The 22576-nt window shown below is 38.6% G+C and overlaps 1 protein-coding gene across 1 annotated transcript in view; it reads left to right on the plus strand.

The window, feature by feature from the left end:
* The window catches only part of SHISAL2B (shisa like 2B), a 24412-nt gene extending 2109 nt beyond the window's left edge, over positions 1-22303 (plus strand). Inside the window, exons 2-3 of the mRNA XM_006156833.2 lie at positions 3232-3389; positions 22139-22303. Of these exons, the coding sequence (XP_006156895.1) occupies positions 3232-3389; positions 22139-22272 (292 nt within the window). The 3' untranslated portion in view covers positions 22273-22303. The remainder of the gene's footprint in view (positions 1-3231; positions 3390-22138) is intronic.
* The last annotated feature ends 273 nt before the right edge of the window (positions 22304-22576 follow it).

Here is a 22576-nt window from a genome sequence, read left to right on the forward strand (position 1 = left end):
GGAAAATGTGTCTGGGACTCTCAGATTCCTGAACAGTTCCACAGTGACAAGTGGCACAGGCTGTAAAATCTCCCTAAGATTGCCCAAGGGCCCAAAGGAGTGAATAGCTTGCTGGGATCTTCGTTCAGTACTAACAGAATGGACAGCGCATCTCAGTTCTTGGGAAATAGAGAAATCATTTAACTGGTGGCAATGTTAAGCCTGGAGTTCTGTCAGTGGTAGAGCTCTGAGAACATGTGGGGATGTAAATTTAGCATTTCATTTCCCTCCCAGTCTTTACTCTCCACTTCTAATTTAAAGTAGTCCAACTGTGAAAAATATTCCAGAAGCCACTAGCCCCTGTTCTGAGAATCTGCAGCTGCTGCGGAAAGGCACAGTGTAACTCCCACAGGTAAGTGAAGTTGCTAGGGGAATTGCTGCATTCATGTGACAGCAGCTTCCCACTCTTCCCTGAGGTTTGAAAAGCAACTGCCATATGGTGGTGTAGGAAAGACTTGTCCTTTTCCTATGTCTGGACCACTTCTGACTTCTCCTGTCCTATAAAGCCCCCAATTCTTAGACTTCCTTTGGCAATTTTCTACAAGACTAAGCATATAAAGCATATTGGATAGGCTATGCATGAGTGTGTATTCAATAAGAAAATGCTGAAATGAATATTTAGTGGATGCCTAGAGCTCCATCCTTACCCAGAGGTTATACCTGGAGGTTTCCATGCACGGACTGTTTCTATAAAGTAGAACTGTGGCATCAAAATAGTTTGCCAAGATTATAAAGAACATTCTTCTATAATAAAAAACAGAAATGATATGCTTTGTTTTTGCTTTTAGTTCCAGTTATGTGATCTGTTTGTTCAATTTGTACACCAAGAGCTCAAAGGATGCATGTTAAATTTAATTAAATTGACAGTCGTACTTTTAAATTGACTTAAATATTTATTGGCTTTGAAGGTGTTTGTAACAATTGGGTTTTCATTTCAAAACTGTCTCTGGATGTCTTCTATCTTCCTTGTATACCAGATAACATTAATTAAATGGACATATTCCCATGTGTCTGTCTACAGTGAAATGATCCTAACCCTCCCTGATACTTAAAATATACAAAGGTCAGTTTTGGTGCAAACTAGCAGATGAGGAGCTGGTAGACACAGGAAGTCTGCCTCTCCTTAGAAGAGAGTGCACCAACTGATGGTAAACCCCAAGCTTAAATTATGACTCTATTCTGGCCCCAACCATTAAATTACCCTATCTTTCCATGGTTTGGACCCTAGGTCAACCTGAAACATGTTACGTGCACCCATAGGCACCTGGAATCCTGTGTAGCTGGGAAGAGTAGAGTGAGAATTGCAGCACATTAGGACACTGTCAAGGGTTTCTGTTTCCACTCTGTGAAGAAATACAACAAACAAACAAGCACACTTAACAAAATTAACCTGTCTCCACTTGTGTGCATGGCTAGTAAAAGTGGGCTGACACAGGGGGCTGGCAGGTGGCATAGTGGTTAAGGTGTTGGACTCACACATGGCCGACCACAATTCAAGTCCAGGACCTGGAGACTTGCTTTCTCACTTTCCCCTTCTCTCTCTCTCTTTCTTTCTCTGGTCAAACGTTTATTTTGTTTTGTTTTGTATTAAAAATAATAATAATAATAATAACAAATAAAATAAATTATTAAAAAAGAAACAACAACCAACAAAACTGGACTGACATTAATAGACTGAGTACAAGAATCTCTGGAAATCTGACTCCTTGTGTAAGCACCAGGAGGCAATCTCCCATTTGCAAGGGTGCTTATCTCCTCAAATCCAGAACGAGTGGAGTGAGCTTAGGCCTTCACTTTCAATTCTATTCTCCTTCCTCCCCAAACAACGATACTCTTAACATTCCTGGTCAACTTCTCTCTTCCCTTCCTTTTGGTACAGATCACACTTGTCAGGGATCTAATCCCTGGGAAAGAGCAGAAACCTAAAACTAAGTCAGGAAGATAATGAAGAACAAGATCATTACTTTTCAATGGAGTATGTTCCAAATTACTACAGTTAGACCAATCAACAGTTAATCGTTAAATGTTGCTATTTACTGAACATTTGCTACAAGTTAAGCACTTATACCCTTGTAATAAGTGTGCACAATTCTATGGAAAGTCAACAAAAAATATCTGCTCTCGAGCAGCTTAAAATATAGTTAAAGGTATTTATACTCACATGCACATACACGGTTCAAGAAGATATATGCTTGTATATTAGTCTTTCAAGAACTTTTTCCCCCAGGCTCCTTTTCTCATTTAACAGTTTTAAGTTCACAAGTTTATGAAAGCTATTACTTCTCAAATGATTAACCTTATGGGTAACTGTATCAGAAGGAATTATTACAAGTTTGGCACAGAGCAAATACCCCAAATATACATCTTATTTTTAGAGAAAAATGTAGTGCTTCATTCCTAATCTAGAAGCCTTTGACATAATGCCCTCTTAAAAAGGAAAAAAAAAAACTGAATATGAACTTCATATAAATTGTGCAAATACTGTTTTCTTTTCATTCAAGCTTTCTTCATTTTTGTAAGAGTTGTGGTTTTGTGTACAATAAATGTTACCTTGCAAATGTTTAAAATGAAAAGTTTTATATTTACAGTAAACTTTTGCTTTGATGGTTTTGCAAAAGCTAATGTTTTCTACTCATCTTTCTTTGATGAAGTTGACCTTTCCTTCTAAGATATATTAATATAGAGGTTTATTTGATTTGGTGTTTATGAATTATCTCTAGAGAAGTGTATGACCTTTTACCTCTAATATGAATTCATATGGTCTTCCTTACCAATTTTTTTAAAAAGAATTATTGAACTTTATTTATTTTAATTTGACTAGAGAGGGACAGAGTGAGAGAGGGAGAGAGAGACAGAGAGACAGAGAGAAAGTGAGAAAGCAAGCTGCCAGGTCTAGGACTCAAACCACGGTTGGCCATGTGGGAGTCCAGCGCCCTTAACCCCCATGCCACCTGCTGGCCCCTTCCCTACCAATATTAACATATAAATGATTAAAGTGCCTTGAAAACCTATAGAAAAAAATACAAAAATTTGAGGGCAATAAAAGTAGGTGAGATATAGATTTCAATCATTAACTATGCTAAAATATGATTTGGTTATGAATGATTGAGAGCAAGAATACACAATATCTAAACATTCCCCTTAGTTTCTGTGCAGACCAGTTTATGTGACGTGTTTCTCCTGTTTCCTCAGCATCGGGGCCCTGATCGGATTGGGAATTGCTGCCCTTGTTTTACTTGCTTTTGTCATCAGCGTCTGTGTCCTTTGCTATTTATTTCTGTATACAAAGCCGCAAAGATTCGACACTGGCCTTAAACTTCAACACCTAGAGACTTCTTCCATGCCAGAAGGTAATCAGTATCCATTATTTGTAACCAATTGCCTGTACTCTATCTAAAAGAATAACCTGTACCTGGGTAATGGATCATACTGTTAACAATGAATGCTTTTTAAAAATTCAACTTATTATGTGTCTTTGTAAAAATTCACATTGAATCAGACCTTAATGATGAAATGTCTTAGGGAAACTGTGATCAAAGAAAAACAGTGAGGGGATGTAAATGTTCCTATAAAAAGTAAATTACTGGGGTCCACAGGTCGCATGGTGGTTAGGGTGCTGGAAGCCAACATAGCTGACCGTGGTTTGAGTCCTGGACTTGACTCTTTGCTTTCTCACTTTCTCTCTCCCTCTCTCCTCTCTCTCACTGTCTCTCTCTGGTGAGTACACATGCCCTATAGCAAATTAAATAATAATAATAAATTAATAATTTAAAGAAATGTAAATCCCTTGGGCTGGTTCCGTGGCTTGGTGGTTAATGCACCTTGACACTCATAGCTGAAACTCCACTACAGTGGCTTGAAAAACATCCTGGGTGAGTTGGGGGGATGTGTCCAACATCTTGATAAGGTGGAGAAATGGAGAAGGGCTTATGGCATGACCACGCCCCATGTGGGGGTGTCTACTACTTTTCCCTCTTTCTCTGTGTCTGTCTCTTTCTCTGGCAAGTGTCCCTGCCCTCTGGAAATTTTTAAAAATAATGAATTAATTTTTTAAGAAAGTAAATCATTAGTCTGGTAAATTTGCTTCACTATATTTATGTACCTTTCAGTTATCAAGGTCTATCCTCTTGAAATTTTAGAAGTTTGTTTTTGGTTGGAGCTAAATAAGAAGAACAAAATATCTAAAAACTGGTTCCCAATGTTGCATTGCTCTAGACTGGCCAGTCAATAGTCAGCTAAGAATTTACCTGTGTGTCTGCTGTTTGCAGACTCTAGAAGAAATATGTAAAATAACACAGAGACAAAAGAAATAGAAAAATGGAAGACAGTTTTGTTCTTTGATGTTGAATAGATTACAAAAGAGCAAGCCCAAGTGATTTATTTTGTATGAGAACATTTATATCCTGGCATTATTCTTCCTTGAGCACAATTTCCCTAAGGCATTTCATCATTGAGGCCTGATTCAATGTGAATTTTTAAAAAGACACATAATAAGTTGATTTTTTAAAAAGTATTTATTGTTAAGAGTATAATCCCTTAGTTACAATATGGGGGTGTTTGTGTGTAGTGTGACTGTAAAGGAAAAAGAAATTTCGATGTGTAGTTTATGGAGCTGAGTCTTATTTATTATTTCGATTATTGGATGATCTACAAATGCAAGTTGTTATTATGAAATTCAGTCATAAAGAATTATTAAAATTTTTGTAAATGTAAACTTTGTGAGTGTATTTGGAAAGCCCTAATTATGAATTTTATTTTGAGATACATATACATATATACATTTAGAATATAGAGTATATAGACTATATGTAAAATTCATATATTCTATAACTATATAGAGAATACATTCTAATATATAGAATGTTGGCAGAATTTATGTAGATAATAAATATATATGTATATATATTTAGAATCTGTATATATTCAAATGATACACAGTGCTGACTTACTTCCATTTAAGAAAAAAAAAGACCAGCCTCATAGCCCAGCACTTATGTGCTATGCATATAAAGCTGGAATCCACACGGGTCACTGTGCAGTTGAAATCCTGGCCCAGTGTCTTGAAAAACACACTGAGCACGTGTGCGTAAGTCCCCAAAACCCAGCAGGATGGAGGAAAGGAGGAAAAAGGTTTGCAGCATAACCATGTCCAACTGAGGATTGGGTGCTCTCTTGTTCTTTCTCTTTCTCTCCCTTTGGCAATTAAAAGTGAAAATCTTCAGCTGAGAACTTCTTGAGAGAAGTTCTTTCCTGTATGTTCTGTTTCAACCACATCTTGAAACTTAAGCTTATGGAGCTCATGCTCTGCAACCTTATCAAACACATCCCCAGACCTGATACCATTAGCTCTAGTCTCCTCTGTAGAGGAGACCTCTCTCAGAGGTTGTCCCATGACACAGAGACAGGTCAGAGTGGCTTCTGAGCCCTCTTCCTGAAGCACTGTTTGCAGAGTACATGGCTGAATTGAGAGGATGTACTTGAATTTAGTTCAAATTACTTAGACCTGGTTTCTTCACTGGCATAGTGAAGCAAGAGATTAGAGATTATCAAATAATCGGATTATAAAATCATTTTATTTTTTGCCTCAATTGCTTAGATAATTTAAAGTCGCTGCTCTTAAGTTTTACTGTGTCAAAGACCTGCCTAAGGAGCTTGTCAAAAACACACACTCCAGGGACCAGCAGTTAGCGTAATGGCTATGTTGCTGGACTCCCATATAGTCGACCACGGTTAGAGTCTCGGATCCGATGGCTTAAATTCACGCCAGGTGTGTTTGTGTGCATGCCCAAGATCCCAAGGGGAGAATGGAGGAGAAGGGATTGCAGCAGGGCCATCCCCCATGAGGGGTGATTTCTTGCTTTTTGTCTGTTTCTCTGTCTTTCTGGCAGATGCACATGCCCTATAGCAAAAATCTCTCTAAAAAGAGACAAAAAACAAAACAAAACAAAACAAAACAGCACTCCAGACTCGTCGTTTGCACAAGCATTTCCTTTTTCTGCTGCTGTCCTTGTCTCTTTGCTGTCCTCTCTTGTCCTCTCTCTACACCAGAATCAGCCCGTTAACACCCAGGTCAGTCTCGTCGTCACTGCTCTGGCCAGACTCTAATTTTTTCCTATCTCTCTCAATGGCTAAAACAGTCCTTACTGTGACCACTGGAGACTTTTGTGGTCTGCTTTCTCCTCTCTTATTTCTTTTATCTTCTCAGTTCCAGTCACACTGGCCTCCTCGCTGTTCCCTGAAATTTCTGACACAGTGCCTTTGTACATGCTGTCACTATTGTCTAGGACATGCTTTCTTTAGACATCTGCATGTCTTATGCCTTCACTTTTTTTTTTTTTTTGGTCTTTTGCTAGAAGGCAAATGTGCTCACCAGAGAGAGAGAGAGAGAGGGAGGGAGAAAGCACTCCCCCACAAAAGGGCATGGTCACTCCACAATCCCTTTTGCCCCATTTCTCCATCCTGTTGGGATTTGAGGCACACAGGCCCACATGCTCAGTGCCTTCTTAAGATACCAAGCAGGGATTCCAGCTGTGGTCAGCTATGTGGGTTCCAATTTCCTTAACGTCTAAGCCATGGGGCAGGCCCAATACACTTTTCATTAGGAAAAAAAATAGAGCGAGTGAGACAGTGAGTGAAACTGAGAGATGGAGAGAGAGCACCCCAACAGAGTCTTGATGCTGCAACCCATCCCCTGCTCCAGCCAGCCCCAGATCAGAGGCATGTGTGTGCCTGGTGTACTCAGGGAGATCACCACATGTGAACTGGAAGCTTCCCATATGGATCAACCTTGCAGAATAATGGCAAACCTACTGTGTCTCTATCTACCCTCACTTTCTTTAAATCTTTACTCAAAAGTTACCTTCTGGGGACCAGCACTTAGCGTAATGGCTATATCGCTGGACTCGCACGTAGTCGACCACGGTTCGCGTCCTGGACCCGGTGGCTTAAAACTCACGCCAGGTGCGTGTGCGTGCGTGCGTGCCCAAGATCCCAATAGGAGAATGGAGGAGAAGGGATTGCGGCATGGCCATCTCCCCTGGGGAGTGATTTCTCGCTTTCTGTCTCTCTGTCTCTCTCTGTCTGTCTGGCAAGTGCACGCACCCTATAGCAAAAACCTCTAAAAAAAAAAAAAGTTACCTTCCTAGGTCATGTTATCTGCTCTTTTAATTTCCCGTCAACATTTCATAGCTTCTTCCTACTTTACTTTTCTCCTCAGCAGTTTCCATCAACATACTTTTACAATCATCTGTTGCTTAACTGCAGGAATACATTCTAAGAAATGTGAAATTATGTTATTTTTGTGATGCAAAGATTATAAAGTGTATTTATACAAACCAAGATGGCACAGCCTTCTAGGCTATGTGGTGTAACTTATACTCCTAGTGGAACCACCATTGTACATGAGCCCCGTGTTGACCAAAATGTTATGCAGCACAATACTGTATGTATTTACTTAGATACTGTTTAACTTTTCTTCACTCCAACTAGAAACTAAGTTCTAGGAAAGTAGGAATTTTTGTCTTGTGTGTTTACTACTGTCACTAGTACTTGGAACATTTAATGAATACTCCTAGAATGAATTGAGTGAAGTAGCATCACATCTGTACTGTAGCTAAGCAAAGGAGCATATTTTCAAAAGCATGCAAAGTATTGTCAGCATTACAATCATCAAACAGTTATTGGGTATCTTCTCTATCAATATACTGTCCTAAGTAAAAATTGGTTTGTGTTTTCTGATTTAGCTAGAAGACTGCTCCAAAATTTTACTTCATGTTGGCTCTGACAACCCAGCAACAGAATTTAGTTTACTTGTTGATTCTAGTCTGGTAGTATTATTACTGGTTAGCCAAGAAGGCCCACTAATCCACTTCCTATATAACTAGAGGAGGTTGCTTTCTTGCAGTGAAATATCTCCTACTATGTCCCTCTCAAAAGTATTACATTTTTCAAGTAGGCAAATCCATTCAATACACCTTTCCTGAGTGCTTGCTGTTGGGAAGACTGGATTTTATACAATCAGTGACTTCCGCTGCTTCTAAATAGGGTGACTTTGGGTCCTTTGGTTGCTCTTAACCAATTCAAACATAGCAAAGATTTAGATTACCAAAACAGATAATCTAAATACCACTGAAATAGGAAGAGAAATGGCTTATATTTGAGAGTGACCCTTGGAAGTGATAAATATTGTTGTGTCCTTTGTTAAATATGCATGTTCCATTCCACTGATTCTCCCACCAAACAACAGATGCCAGTGTTCTAGCTATTGAAAAAACAGTAAGTCTGGGCTGTATTGCGTTTAAGGAATGTCTTATAGGTTAGGAACATAATAAAATATGTGCATAAACAATCAAGAAGTAAACATTACATCAGAAGAAAATTGATTTCACCAGCTATGGCTTTTATAACTATCCATTCTTAAGAGTCAAATTCCCTGGAACAACCAATGACATGGTGGTTAAGACAGCTGGATCCCACATGCAGTTCTAGTTCTGTACCTGACAGCTTGAAAAAATGTACTGGATGCATGTGTGTCCATGCCTAAAGTCTCCAAAGGAGTGAGAAGTGGAGGAGGGGTTGTGGGGTGGCAATCTTCCATTAGGGGGTGCTTTCTCACTTTCTCTCTCTCTCTCTGTCCCACTCCAGCAAGCACACATGCTCTCTGGCAAATTAAAAAGTAGAAGAGTCAAATTCTCATTATTTTAGGTTAATTTTTATAACTGAAACTGTTTTCATTGCAGACAACTTGAATAGCCTAAATAAAAATGTCTTCTTGTGAGTATATTAAAGCTGACTTTAGTCACTGGTCACTTTGCCTCTATACATGACAATAGTCTAAGTCTAAAATAGTCTAATCTTAAACTATTTTGCCAAGATTTTCCTTTACTGTATTTTTATTCTATTGGATTTCACTTTTTAAAATATAGACAATTTAAGGCTTTATACATAGAATTGATCTTGAAGAAAGCTGGTCTCTGGTAGTGACTGTGGATTTAATTGGACTATCTTCAAGGCTCACTCTGTACAGAGGACTTATTGCTAAGCAATTGATTGACTTTTAAATTATGTCCCATAACCATTTTCTTCTTTTTAAATGTTTGTATTTGGGGTTATGCACATTTCAGATGCCAACATCTAAAAGAATACCATGGTTTGTAAATTGTCGTGTATAGGACATGTATTTCCTGATGGCTGTGTTATAATAGACGGCTGTGTTAAAGGTTACTCTGAGTAGACACTCCTAAGAGCTCATTTCACAGTTTGTGAAAGAGTTAGTGGCAAATAGAAAAGCAATTAAAGGAGCTAGATGCTAGACCACGGAGCAGTGGTTAAAATGCGATGCTCTGCAAGGCTGACCCACATGGGAAGGTTCTGGGTTGTGTCCAGAGACCTCGCTGCATGTGCCGGGCCTGCGTGTGCTCATGACCCAGGGCTGGCTGAGCCTGGGGTAGATTGCCAAGATCCTGATGTGGGTCATGTTGGTGGTGGTGTTTCTTGTTTTTCTTTTTGTCTCTCTTCCTCGTGGGGTGAATGTCTTAGGTCTCTGCTTTTCAAACTTTTCCTCTGGAGAATTCTAAGAAAGAAACTTGTGGGCCAGCTGGTGGTGTGGTGGTTAAGCCAGCTGTATCACAGATGCCTGGCTGTACAATTTAGGTCCAGGAACCAGCAGCTTGAAAAACACAGCAGGTGCACGTGTGTGCAGGTGCAAAATCCTGAGAGGAGAAAGGAGGAGAAGGGATATGGATGGCCATCCACCTCAGGGGGTGCTTTCTCATTGCCTTTCTCTCTCTGTCTCTCTCAGGTGAAGACACATTCTCTATAGCAAATTTAAAAAGAGAAGAAAAGAAAAGAAAAAGAAAGAAACTTGTAGCCCTAGAATTGTAAGGGCTAGAGAGGAAAGACCTGTATTAAGCCTATTAGTTTGAAGTTATTTGAAGTTTCTTATTTTACTTTCAAAATTTATGGGAATTTTCAGTTTGACTTCATGATATAGTGGCTTGCCTTACTCTCCTAATAACATTTTCTCTCTTATTATTTGGATAACATATTCATCTGAATAAAATTGATGCTGCAGGAAGAGAAAGCATATTCATTTGTTGACTTTGAAAATCTGTTGATACCCTGGCCTTGTGGCAGTAGGGCAGGAAAGAGCAAAGAGACGGGCTCTTAAAAGTAGAGTTTTTGATAAAAAAAATTAGAAAGATGGATATTAATAGAGGTGCTTGGCACAAATAAAATTACATAATTGTAGGAAATAATAAACAACTACAAGTTTGAATTCGTTATCTTTGTTAAGGCAGATGACACAAATTTAAAAAAGGTAAGTAAATTGGCAGCAAAGCACAGTGGTCTGGGAGAAAAATGTAAATTCTATGTAGGTTACTGCGAAAGAAAGCAAACTTGAAAATCACATGCTCATTCATCCTGCCTGTCAGCAAAAGAGGACTCCGACTGGCTTAAAATGGTCTGCTCCATTTCTTGGAAGATATTCGTGCTCCCCTAGAAAGGAAACTTGTCTTTGAATTTCTGTTCATAGCAGAATTAGAACATATAGAGAAACAAACAAATGACATCACTAGAGACCCCCCCACACACAGAGAACATGGCTAGTAACACCTCTGACTATCACTCATGAGTGGTTTCTTATTTCGTTTTGTTCTGTTTTCTCTTTCTTGTTTTGTTTTATTTTGTTTTGTTTTCAGTGCATCTATGGATGCCTCTATACAACAAAATGGAAAAAGTGGGTCTTATAATGCGCTTTTCCACTCCATAATATTGGTATCTATTTTTTTTGTCACTATATGAATACCTTTGCTATCATTTTAATAGTTCCATTTTATTACTTTATGGAATACCATGATTTTTACATTGCTATAAAATTTCACACTTTCAGAGAAGTTGCAAGGAAAGTATACAGAATCCTTGCATGCCATTTCCCCGGTTTACAATTGTTAATATTTTGCGTCATTTGCTTCATTATTGCGCCTCTCTCTACATATTTTTTCTGAACAATTTGAAGACAATTTGCTGATATCATGCCTATTTAACCAGAAATATGTCAGCATAGTTCCTAACAACAGGATTTTTGCCTTACATAATCACATTAAGCTTATTTTATTTTTTGAGAGATTTTTGCTGTATGGCACATGTACTTGCTGGAGAGACAGAGAGAGACAGAAAGTGAGAAATCACCCCCCAGGGGACATGGAGACAACCACAATCTTTTCTTCTCCATTCTTCTCTTGAGATTTTGGGCACACACACACATGTACCCAGCATGCGTTTCAAGTCACCAGGTCCAGGACTCAAACTGTGGTTGGCCGCGTGGGAATCTAGCACCCCAACCACTCTGCCACCTGCTGGCCCTTCACATTACGTTTATTAAAGCCAGAAAACATAACACGGATACAGTACTATGAACTAATCTGGGGTACATATCCAAGTTGTCAATTTCTCATAGTTACATTTTTCCTCACCCAGGATTTAGTTCAGAATTACATCTTGTCATTAGTTGTAATGCTTTTTAAGTCTCCTATAATCCTCAGTCTTTCTAGATCTTGATATTTTTGAAAAGTAAAAATCAGCTATTTAGTGCAATGTCCTTCAGTTTATGTATGTCTGATGTTATGACTGGGCCATCCCCCTTGGGGGGTACTTTTTTACTTTTATCAGTTTTTGGTAGAAATACCACCAAAGTTATATTCCTAGGGCATCATAGCAGAAAGCATATAATGTTGGTTTGCCCTGCTACTATTGATATTAACTTGTATTACCTAGTTAAGTTGTAGTTGTTGCATCAATCTATTGTAAAGTTACTAGTTTTCCTTTTGTGATTGCTGAGTAACTTGTGAAGAGGTACTTTGAGACTATGACAGATCTTATTCCTTCTCAAACTTTCACTCACTGATAAATCTTGACAGTTATTATGGTAGCTAAAATATGGTGATTTTCTAATCTCATTATTCTTTCTACATGTATTAGTTGTTGTTTCACTACAAGAGTGCTCTTTCTCCTCTTTATTTACTGGTCTTTGTCTGTACTTCTGTAACAAAATATCTTAGACTGGTTAGTGCATAAAGAACAGAAATGTGGGACCAGCAGTTGGTGTAATGGCTATGTCACTGGGCTCCCATGTAGTTGACTATGGTTCAAGTCCTGGACCCAGTGGCTTAAACTCATGCTGGGCTCATGTGCATGCATGCCCAGGATCCCAAGATAAGAATGGAAGAGAAGGGACTGCGGTGTGGCCATCCCCCCTAGAGGGTGATTTTTCACTTTTTTGTCTCTCTGTCTCTCTCTGTCTTCCTGGCAAGCACATGCACCCTATAGCAAAAGCCTCTCAAAAGGAAACAAACAAACAAACAAACAAACAAACAAAAAAACCAGAAATGTATTTCTTCCAGTCTGAAGGCTGGGAAGTTGGAGATTAGGTGCTAGCAGATTGTCTGGTGAGAGCTCTTCTCTGCTTCCAAGATTGTGCTTTGTTGCCATGTCTTCATGTGGTAAAAGAAGTGGCAGGGCAAAAAGAAACTAGTAGTTCTCACCATCCCCTTTATGAGGGTGCTAATCCTATCCACAAGGGGAGAATCCTCATGGTTCAATCACCTCCTATGGTCCCCACTTCTTTTTAAAATTTATTATTTAATTTATTATTATTATTATTACAAAGTTTGTTATAGGGCACATGGGCTCATCAGACAGAGACAGACAAGGAGAATGAGAAAGCAAGCCACCAGATCTGGGACTTGAACCATGGTTGATCATGTGGGAGTCCAGCACCGTAACCACCATGCCACCTGCTCCACCTCTTAATACCATCACTTTGGAAGTTAAGTTACAACATAATGGATTTTGGATGGGTACATATGAAGGAGTTTTCCAAAGATTAATGGAAAATCTGCATTGTGGAAACACTGTGTATAGATTTCAAATTTTTTGCACCAAAATAAATTCATCTTTTAATTCCATTTTCCATTGAACTTTTTTTTTTTTTTTTTTGGAGAGGTTTTCACTATAGGGCATGTGCGCTCGCCAGACAGAGAGAGAGACATAGAGACAGAAAGCGAGAAATCACCCCCCAGAGGGGATGGTCACGCTGCAATCCCTTCTCCTCCATTCTCCTCTCGGGATCTTGGGCACGCACGCACATGCGCCTGGTGTGAGTTTTAAGCCACCAGGTCCAGGACGTGAACCGCGGTCGACTACGTGGGAGTCCAGCGACATAGCCATTACGCTAACTAACTGCTGGTTCCCGATTTTCCATGAATTTTTTGAGATGCCCTGACATATTTAAACTATTGCATTACTGGGACCAGCAGATAGCATAATGGTTACCTTGTACCCCAAGATATATCATTATATGCAAATATATTTCAGTATCCAAATATATATGCATATATATGTCAGTATCCAAAATCTGATAACTTTCAGTCCCAAGCTTTTCGGATAGGGATACTCAACTTTATTAATATCAATATGAATTCATAATTCTTTATTCTAAAATATTCTATTATTAACATTATCTATTCTGATCCATAAATTATTCCAGTGGAAGTTCTTTTCAATTGGAGTTTGTATCCTTTTGAAATGTGTCCATCATTTGGAAAGCATGTTTTTTTTTTTGCTTTCTGTCACAAGATACTGTAGGGCATTTTGTACATTCTCTGTCCCAGTGCTGGAATCTATTATTTCTCCAAGAAGTCTGGTTTATTTTAGTTGGAAATGATGTTAAGAAATCAAAATCTGAGTGTACCATATTTTATTAAACAACTGACTTTGAATTAACTTCCATTTTTTTCTATTGCACATATATTGAACATCTAAGTTGTTTTGTTTGTTTGTTTGCCATAGAGTGTGTGCACTCACTGGAGAGAGATAAAGATGGTGAGAGACAGAACCAGAGAGAGGGGAAGTGAGAAGTCACTCCCTAGGAGGATGTCCAATGCCGCAATCCCTTTTCCATTCTTCTCTCAGGACCTTGGGCATGCCCTGGCATGATTTTCAAGCTGCTGAGTTTGGGACTCAAACCACAGTCAGCCATGTGGCAGTCTAGCACCTTAACTGCCATTGCAACCTGCTCACCCTAATATCTAAGTATTTTCTTAGTATAATCTCTAGGTCTGAATTTATTGATAAAAGGTGGACACATATTAAAGTCTTTGAATACAGGTTCATAACTGCCATCCAGGAAATTATCGTTTCATACTTACTTGTTTCCCTTTGTCTTCTGTGACACTGGGTATTATTATTATTTTTAAAAAACATATTTTACTAATTTCATTGAAGAACAGTGTTTTCTTTTACATTTATCTAATTAATAGTGAGAGTGGACATTTTTAGATTTATTATTTTATTTCTTTTGCAACATATCGCTTGCTCATATCTTTTCTACTGTCTCTCTCCCTGGTGATCACATGTGCCTATAGCAAATTTTATTTTATTTTATTTTTTTAGAATTATTTTATTTAACTTTATTTATTATTATCATTATTATTTTCCAGTTTGATCAGAGAGAGACAGAGAGAGAGAGAGGAAGTGAGAAAGCAAGCCACCAGGTTCAAGACTGGAACCATGGTTGACCATGTGGGAGTCCAGCGCCTTTAACCATCATGCCACTTGCCAGCCCCGACCTATAGCAAATTTTAAAAGTAACAATAATAAATAAAACTAAATAAATCTTTTTTGAAAAAAAAAAAAAGGTCTTTAAATTTCCATCAATTGTTTTTGTTTCTAGAAGGTAGATAATCAAACCATCTGCCAGAGCTCCTGCTACACCTGGCATTTGTTAAGTCTTCCTCAGGGTGCAAGGCAAGGTTAAGCAATCCTAGCCAGTATTGGAACCCATAAGTAAAATGAAGTCCCTTTCTCATTGTAAAGTATTCATTTCAAAGATTTAAAATATTAACTAAATTCCTTTGCAAACAATGTTAATCATCAGTGACTGGTAGAATTTAATAATGCTGAAAAGAAAAAAACCAATTCTGGAAAAGAAAGAAAAGAGTAGGAAAAAAATTTCTGAATGAAGTTGCATGTATTGACAGGGGAGTAAAACAAAAGGGCAAGTCTAAGAGTGTCACTTTCATGATGCATTTATTAAAAAGAATTATTTATTTATTTTTAATTTGGCCAGAGAGAGACAGAATAAGAGAATGAGAGAGAGAGAGAGAGACAGAATGAGAGAGAGAAAGCAAGCCTCCAGGTCCAGGATTCAAACTGCGGTTGGCCATGTGGGAGTCCAGCACCTTAACCACTACACCACCTGCCAGCCCTCATGATGAATTTTCAACTGTGTTTATATGAGATACCTACGTATACTTGAGGGGAAGACAAGGTGTTGAGAAAGGGTGAGATCAAGACCTAGTTCAATAGATCACTTATCAAGATTTGCTCTTTTTTTTTTTTTTTTTTTGAGAGGTTTTTGCTGTAGGGCATGTACGCCCGCCAGAAAGACAGAGAGACACAGGGAGATAGAAAGTAAGAAATCCCTCCCCCCACCCCCCAGAGGGGATGGCCACGCTGCAATCTCTTCTTCTCCATTCTCCTCTTGGGATCTCGGATATGTGTGCACATGCACCTGGCGTGAGTTTAAGCCACCAGGTCTGGGACTTGAACTGTGGTCAGCTACATGGGAGTCCAGTGACAGAGCCATTACGCTAACTGCTGGTCCCAAGATTTGCTCTCTTAGTCATTTAGCTCAGACTCAGTCCTGTTTATCAGCATATTAAATTTGAAGGGAAATATTAAAATACTTTTAGGTTGCAAATTTAAGATGGCTTTTTTTCCCACTGGAAGGAACTGCCGGTTAACTGGGGTGTGTAGATTTCCCACTAAGTAATAAAGTGATTTGGCTAGATGCGTAGTTGAAGTTGCTGCAGGACTTCAAAATAGAAACACAGGCACTAGGAGGACACCGGCAGACAGTGGCAGGAGAGCTTAATCACATTTCTGCCAGACAGCCACAAGACGAAGACCTGCCGAGGTCCCCAACATACTTGTGATATTTTGAAATGGCAGGCAAGAGAAGAGTTCACAGGAGAGTTATAGAATAAATTCCCAAGGAATGGCTCTGAAAATAAATGCAACATTTAACTCTTATCAGAAGAAGTGTTTTGGCTTGGTTCGTGATGAAGATAGGTGGAAAGACTTCAATGAATTAGACTTAAATTTTGGCAAGAGTCAAAGCTTCATTTTATTGTATTTGATTATTTTTATTTCCAGAGGGCACATGTGCCTGCCAGAGAGATAGGGAGAGAGAGAGAGAAAGAGATACCCCCCTCACACCTCCAGTGAACTGTCATCACACTACAATCCCTTCCCTCCATTTCTCCTTCCCCTAAGGATTTTAGGCAATGCATGCCCATGTGATTGGAGTGTTTTTCAAGCTGCTGGGCTGGGATTCCAACTGCATTTAGGCATGTAGAATCGAGCTCCCAACACACAACACTTAAGCACTGCACTACGGGGTCGGCGTAGTCACTGCTTTAATTTAAATGCCAGTCTGGGAGGTATAGCTTTAAAGGAAGATTGAAATTTATATGGAATAACCAGGCCCACCCTTACCCCTTTCTCAAAAATAAATAAATAAATAAATAAAGCAAAACAAAAAATAGAAAGAAGAATGGAAATCAGAAGCAAGAAGCAGAAATAGCAATTTACTAAACTCAGGAAAGCACTGTGATGTTGGATCTTGGCAATTTACTCAACTAAAGAAAAAGGGATTAAGTAAGAAAACTCTTTATGTGTAACAAATTCCCTGGGAGCTCCATGGTATTACAGATTTCTTATTTCAAATGGAATCCATGTTGTAAACCTTGTAACAGAAAAGAGACAGATGCTTGTATCTCCATTTTTTTTTTTTTTTTTGGTTAAGAAATTAGCTTCTATTATCCCAAAGAGATGCAGCTAACTAGATTCCATTATCACTATTATTCTACTCTTTACTGTTGTTTTTCTAAGTGTTCAATATTGAAGGACTATGTATATTGACAGCACTCTTGGATTTTTATAAATTGTGGGATGACAGTGAACACTGATGTATTATGGTGTTAGTAACAGAACTTCTTCCCCCCCACCTTTAAAATTTTTTTTTTTTTTAATTTCCATGATAGAGCACATGTGTGAAAGTGGGGTAAGTGTCCCGCAGGGGAAAAAGCACAGTCCGCAGGGTTTGGTCACACTGTGATCGTCTTCTAGCCCTCCTAGTGCACCAGGGCTCACTGAGCATGTTTTTAGGTAGACCAGATTGGGGGCACCGCGGTCAGCATTTGGTTTCTAACTCTACAATCTGTGCCACAGAAGCTGGCTTTTCGTTTGGATTTTTTGGATCTTTTCTTGTTGATATAGTAAATTGGTTTTGTTAGAGGAATTGCTTTGACTTAAGAAAACTGACCTAGAAATTATCTTTGTACCTACACCAGTTAGAAGGATCCAGTAGCCAAGTAAATACTGAGTCAGGTCAGGTCTGGGGATGGAGGGTTTTTACAAGTCCTGTATGAAGAAAAATCTGTATTACTAGAATGTATTTTGGAAGCGGGAGGCAGATTAGATAAATTCCTTCAATTGTTACCAGAAAAGCAATGGAAAGCCATCCACCATCATGGTAATGATGACAACTTGGAATCCCAAAATAACTGAGGTAGGAGATAGCTTTCAGAATTTATTTCTTCTAAAACTAACTGGCTGAAACAAAGTAGGAAAGATCTTAAAAGTCTGATTAAAATATTGTGAATTTAAGTATATAAAAAGCTTAGGGAACATGAAGGACTTAAATTTACCATCATTATAGTTTTCAGACTTTTAGAAATTTCAATAAAATATTAAAGTCTTAGGTATTTAAGTAAATGCTAATGTAAGATATGAATGTCACCCAGATAATATGAAACTAATTTATATCTTATATTCTTGATATTTTTGCTTTTACCTGCTCTGATACTAAAGAGTAAAAACAATACTAAGCAAATGAAAAATAAACGTATAAATACTTTAATTTGGCTTTTTTTTTTTTTGGAGAGATTTTCACTGTAGGGCGCGTGCGCTCGCCAGACAGACAGAGAGAGATGCCTCTGAATCAGGGATTCAAACTGCATAGTTAGCCATGCGGGATCCGGTTCTCTTAACAATAGCACTGGCCCATTATATTTATTTTAAATAGCTTTGCTTGCTGACTAAGCAAAGGGCTATATTCCAGGCAGGAAAATGTATCTATAAGTTTATCTTAAAAAATCAAACTGCTATTGGGACCAGCAGTTAGCATAATGGCTATGTCGCTGAACTCCCATGTAGTCGACCATGAGTCCTGGACCTGGTGGCTTAAACTCAGGCCGGGCACATGTGCGTGTGTGCCCAAGATCCTAAGAGGAGAATGGAGGAGAAAGGACTGTGGTGTGGCCATCCCCCTGAGGGGTGATTTCTCGCTTTCTATCTCTCTGTCTCTCTCTGTCTTTCTGGCGAGCACACATGCCCTATCGCAAAAACCTCTCAAAAAAAGAAAAGAAAAATCAAACTGCTATTGAATTACAAATATTATGACTGGATGTTTAGAAGCAAAACATTAACTTATTTCTTTTTTTTTTTTTTCTTTTTGGAGAGGTTTCGCTATAGGACATGTGCGCTCGCCAGACAGAGAGAGACAGAGAGATAGCAAGAAATTCCCCCAAAGGGGGATGGCCATGCCGCAATTCCTTCTCCTCCACTGTCCTCTTGGGATCTTGGGCACGCACACACACGCGCCCAGCATGAGTTTAAGTCACCGGGTCCAGGACTTGAACCGCAGTCGATTATGTGGGAGTCCAGCGACATAGCCATTATACTAACTGCTGGTCCCAACATTAATTTATTTCACCACCAAGATAATTCAGAAGAGATATAATAAACATGGTACCACTCTAGGCTCTAGATTTTAAATTTAAAATACTTTTATAAACATATACTACTTTTTATTATTAGCCCAAAGTCTACTACCTTACATTTCAGTCCTATGAGAAAGATCTGGGTGCTGTAAGACATCAGTCCTTCAAACTTGTAAGTAATATTGCCCTTTGAGTGTACAACCATGAAATTGACCCAAGAGTGGAGGATGTCTTGATTGACCTTTGAAAGCAGTTTACTTATAGAAAAGCCTCTTTTTCTTACAGTTTTTACTTATATAAAAAAGTGGCTTACTTATAGAAAGCAATTGCTTATAAGTGGGCAAAGCCAAGAAATGTTAGCATCCTCACAGGCAAGGCTTAAGCTTACTGAAAACTTACATCCAGATTATCTAGCCGGCAAAAGAAGAGGCTGCAGTTATTCCTAATAGAAGAGGCAGTCTTGGCCAATCAACCATCTCCCCACCCCCACCCCTGAGAAGGAGTTCGGTTTTCTATCTAATACATGGCAACAAGTAGAATTTTTTAAGCAAAAATTGCTGAAGAAGAAGGAATGCTAGGCATCTGGAAGAGACTTGGGGCAGAGAGAACAGAGCAAATTTGGGTAGACAGCATGTGTGTGCATGTGAATTGCCAAGTACTAGGACAGGAGTGGGAGAGATGAGCCAAGAGAGCGAAGCAGGACCAGATCCTCCGTCAACCCAATTTCGGATTCGATCCTGAAGGGTTTCAAGCTGAGAGATGTGATAGTCAGTGCGATGAGCAAGTGCTATGTCAGTATTAACTTCCATTACATTGTTGACAATATTGTATCCTTTCTCCCTTGACATTATATTCTAAATGCTCACCATTTAACTAAAATTTTATTGGAAACCATCTTTTAAAATTAAATGGCTACATGATATCTCATGAATAATAATTTATTTTGCAATTCTATTATTGGAAATGTGAGTATATATATATATGTATGTTTTTGTGTTTTGGTATTGAAAATAACCAGTGTGGGGCCAGCCAGTGGTGTGATGGTGGGCTGACTACAAGGTTTGAGTCCTGGACCTGATGGCTTGAAAAATATAGCAGCCATGTGTACCTAAAATCCCAGCAAGAGGGAGAAATGGAGGAAGAGGGATTGTAACCATTCCCTTTGGAGCTGTTTTCACTCTTTCACTCTCTTTTTCTCTCTAGTGAGTGTATATGCCCTTTCACTAAAATAATAACAATAACCAGAAAATCTTTGTATATAAATTTTAGATCTTTGATGTTTTCCTTGGGAATTTCATGTTAAAGTGGAATTCAGGGTAGGGATATTTCAGACTTAAAACAATTTAAACTCCCATCCTCTCATGCCACAGGCAACATGGGACCAGCAGATGACATAATGGTTGTTTCAGGACTCACACATAGTCAACCCAGACCTGGCGGCTGAAAACTCACTCTGGGTGCATGCGCGTGCATGCCCCAAATCCCGAGAATGGATTGTCTCATGGCCATCCTCCCTTGGGGGTGGGGGTGATTTCCCGCTTTCTGTCTCTTTGTCTCTCTGGTGAGCACACATGCCCTATAGCAAAAATAATCTCTCTTTTAAAAAATATAGGCAACAGAATTTCTATTGGATTGAATACAGGAGAGGAAAGAGAGGAATCAAAGATGACTGAAGGTCTTTGGCCTGAACAACCAGAGACGTGTAGTCATCAGCAGCTGAGAAGAGGAAGACCGTGAGTGGAGTAGGCTTCCCCTTCCCCAACGCTGGGAAGAATTCAGATTTAGGCTGAAGATGCTGATTAAATATTCTAGTGGAGATGTCAACTAGGAAGTTGAGTTTGGAGTTTAGAAGAGTTCTGGTCTTCTAGAGAAGGAATTAAAAGCTGACATGAATTCAACTAATTTAGTTGGGGAGTGAGACAGCATCAGCAATCAAGGGCTGAGCCCTGCGGCAGCACTAAATCTACAAGTCCTGGGAAAAGAAAAGGGAGCAACAGGAGAGATGAGAAGGATGAACAGGGAAGTAGGGTGAGGTTGCTGAGAGCTAATAAGGTGAGGATGAACTGGAATGGAGGTTTTCAACATGGAGGCTATTACTGATATCCATCATCTTTTCCAAACTTTTTTCATATCTATGTTATTTAAATAATTCTGACATTTTACATACTGATAAAATACGATACATTAGTTTCACAATTACTGAACTTTTCTAACACTATTAATAATGCACTTTTTGCTATAAATTAACCTAACTTTTAAAAAAGAGATTTAATTTTTGGGACCAGCAGTTGGTGTAATGGCTATGTTGCTGGACTCCCATGTAGTCGACCGCGGTTCGAGTCCTAGATCCGGTGGCTTAAACTCACACTGGGCGCATGTGCATGTGTACCCAAGATCCCAAGAGGAGAGTGGAGGAGAGGGGATTGTGGCATGGCTATACCCCCTGGGGGGTGATTTCTCACTTTCTGTCTCTGTCTCTGTCTTTCTGGTGAGTGCACATACCCTTTAGCAAAAAATATCTCCAAAAAAAAAAAAAGATTTAATTTTTTATTTCTTCTCCTTCAATTTAGCCAGATTTATCTCATGAGCAAGAGAGAGAAACAGAGAGACAGTGTTCTGATGCTATGATGCGTCCCCAGGTGCAGTCAACTCTACATCATGGGCTTGGGGATGCCCAGTGTAGGAGAGGCTTCCTGGCACAGTCTTGGAACTTTCCTATGTGGGTCAGCCTCCATTCGGCCCTATTAGTCTAACTCTTGAGGAATAAAGATCCATATTCCTTTACTCTTGCTCATTTTGGACTCATATTTACAATGTAGTGCGTGAATGGAATTGTTGCACAAATGTGATCTTTTTGAAAATCACATCCAAACTGGTTACGATGGCAATGCCTTATAATTGTTACAGATTATTATAATGGATTTTAGTGGGTTTATTAACTTTACACACAATATACAAATAGTCACACTTTTATTGACCCTGAAATTTTTACCTTCCTAAAAAATATGTATTATCCTCATGTAAGCATGGAAATAAAACTTTTACTTCTGTTACTAAGTATTTTACTTTTTTAACTTTTAGGATGAAATGCACAAAAACAACTTTGGAATGGCTCAATTCTTTCTAATTCACAAAATATTTTCAGGATACAGTTTCAATATTCCTCCAAAATTATTTTAAGCACAAATTTCTAAAAGTCCAGTTTTACATCACAATTTTTAATAATGATTTAATTTTGTTTTGTGTATTTGCAGGCAACTCGAATAGAGAAACCAAAGCCCTCAATTCAAGTGCAGCATCAAACTCATCCAATGAAACATCCTATGAAGCTGATGATATAATTCAAGAAAAAACAATGGACACAACACAAATCAACATTCCTTATTAATGAAAAATCCTGTACTTTAAAAGCTCACTGGAGAGGGAGAGCAATAAAAATAAAGAATGCATTTTAAACACAATTCATAATTCTGCTTTTCAAAAATTTGCCACTCACAAAGCAAGACACAGTCGCATTTTCAACCATTCAATTACTTTATTAAATACCCACTAAGGTTTTGGATAGATTTTTCAAACACATAGTTGACTTTTATTTGCTAATTAAGGTGTTTCTGGATTACAAGAAATTATGCAAATTCTTTATGAGAAATTAAATAATTTATTATAATATGGATAAGCAACTTATTTCAAGA

The sequence above is a fragment of the Tupaia chinensis genome, unplaced genomic scaffold (genome assembly GCF_000334495.1).
Source record: "Tupaia chinensis unplaced genomic scaffold, TupChi_1.0 Scaffold000516_1, whole genome shotgun sequence".
Classification (NCBI taxonomy): Eukaryota; Metazoa; Chordata; class Mammalia; order Scandentia; family Tupaiidae; genus Tupaia; species Tupaia belangeri.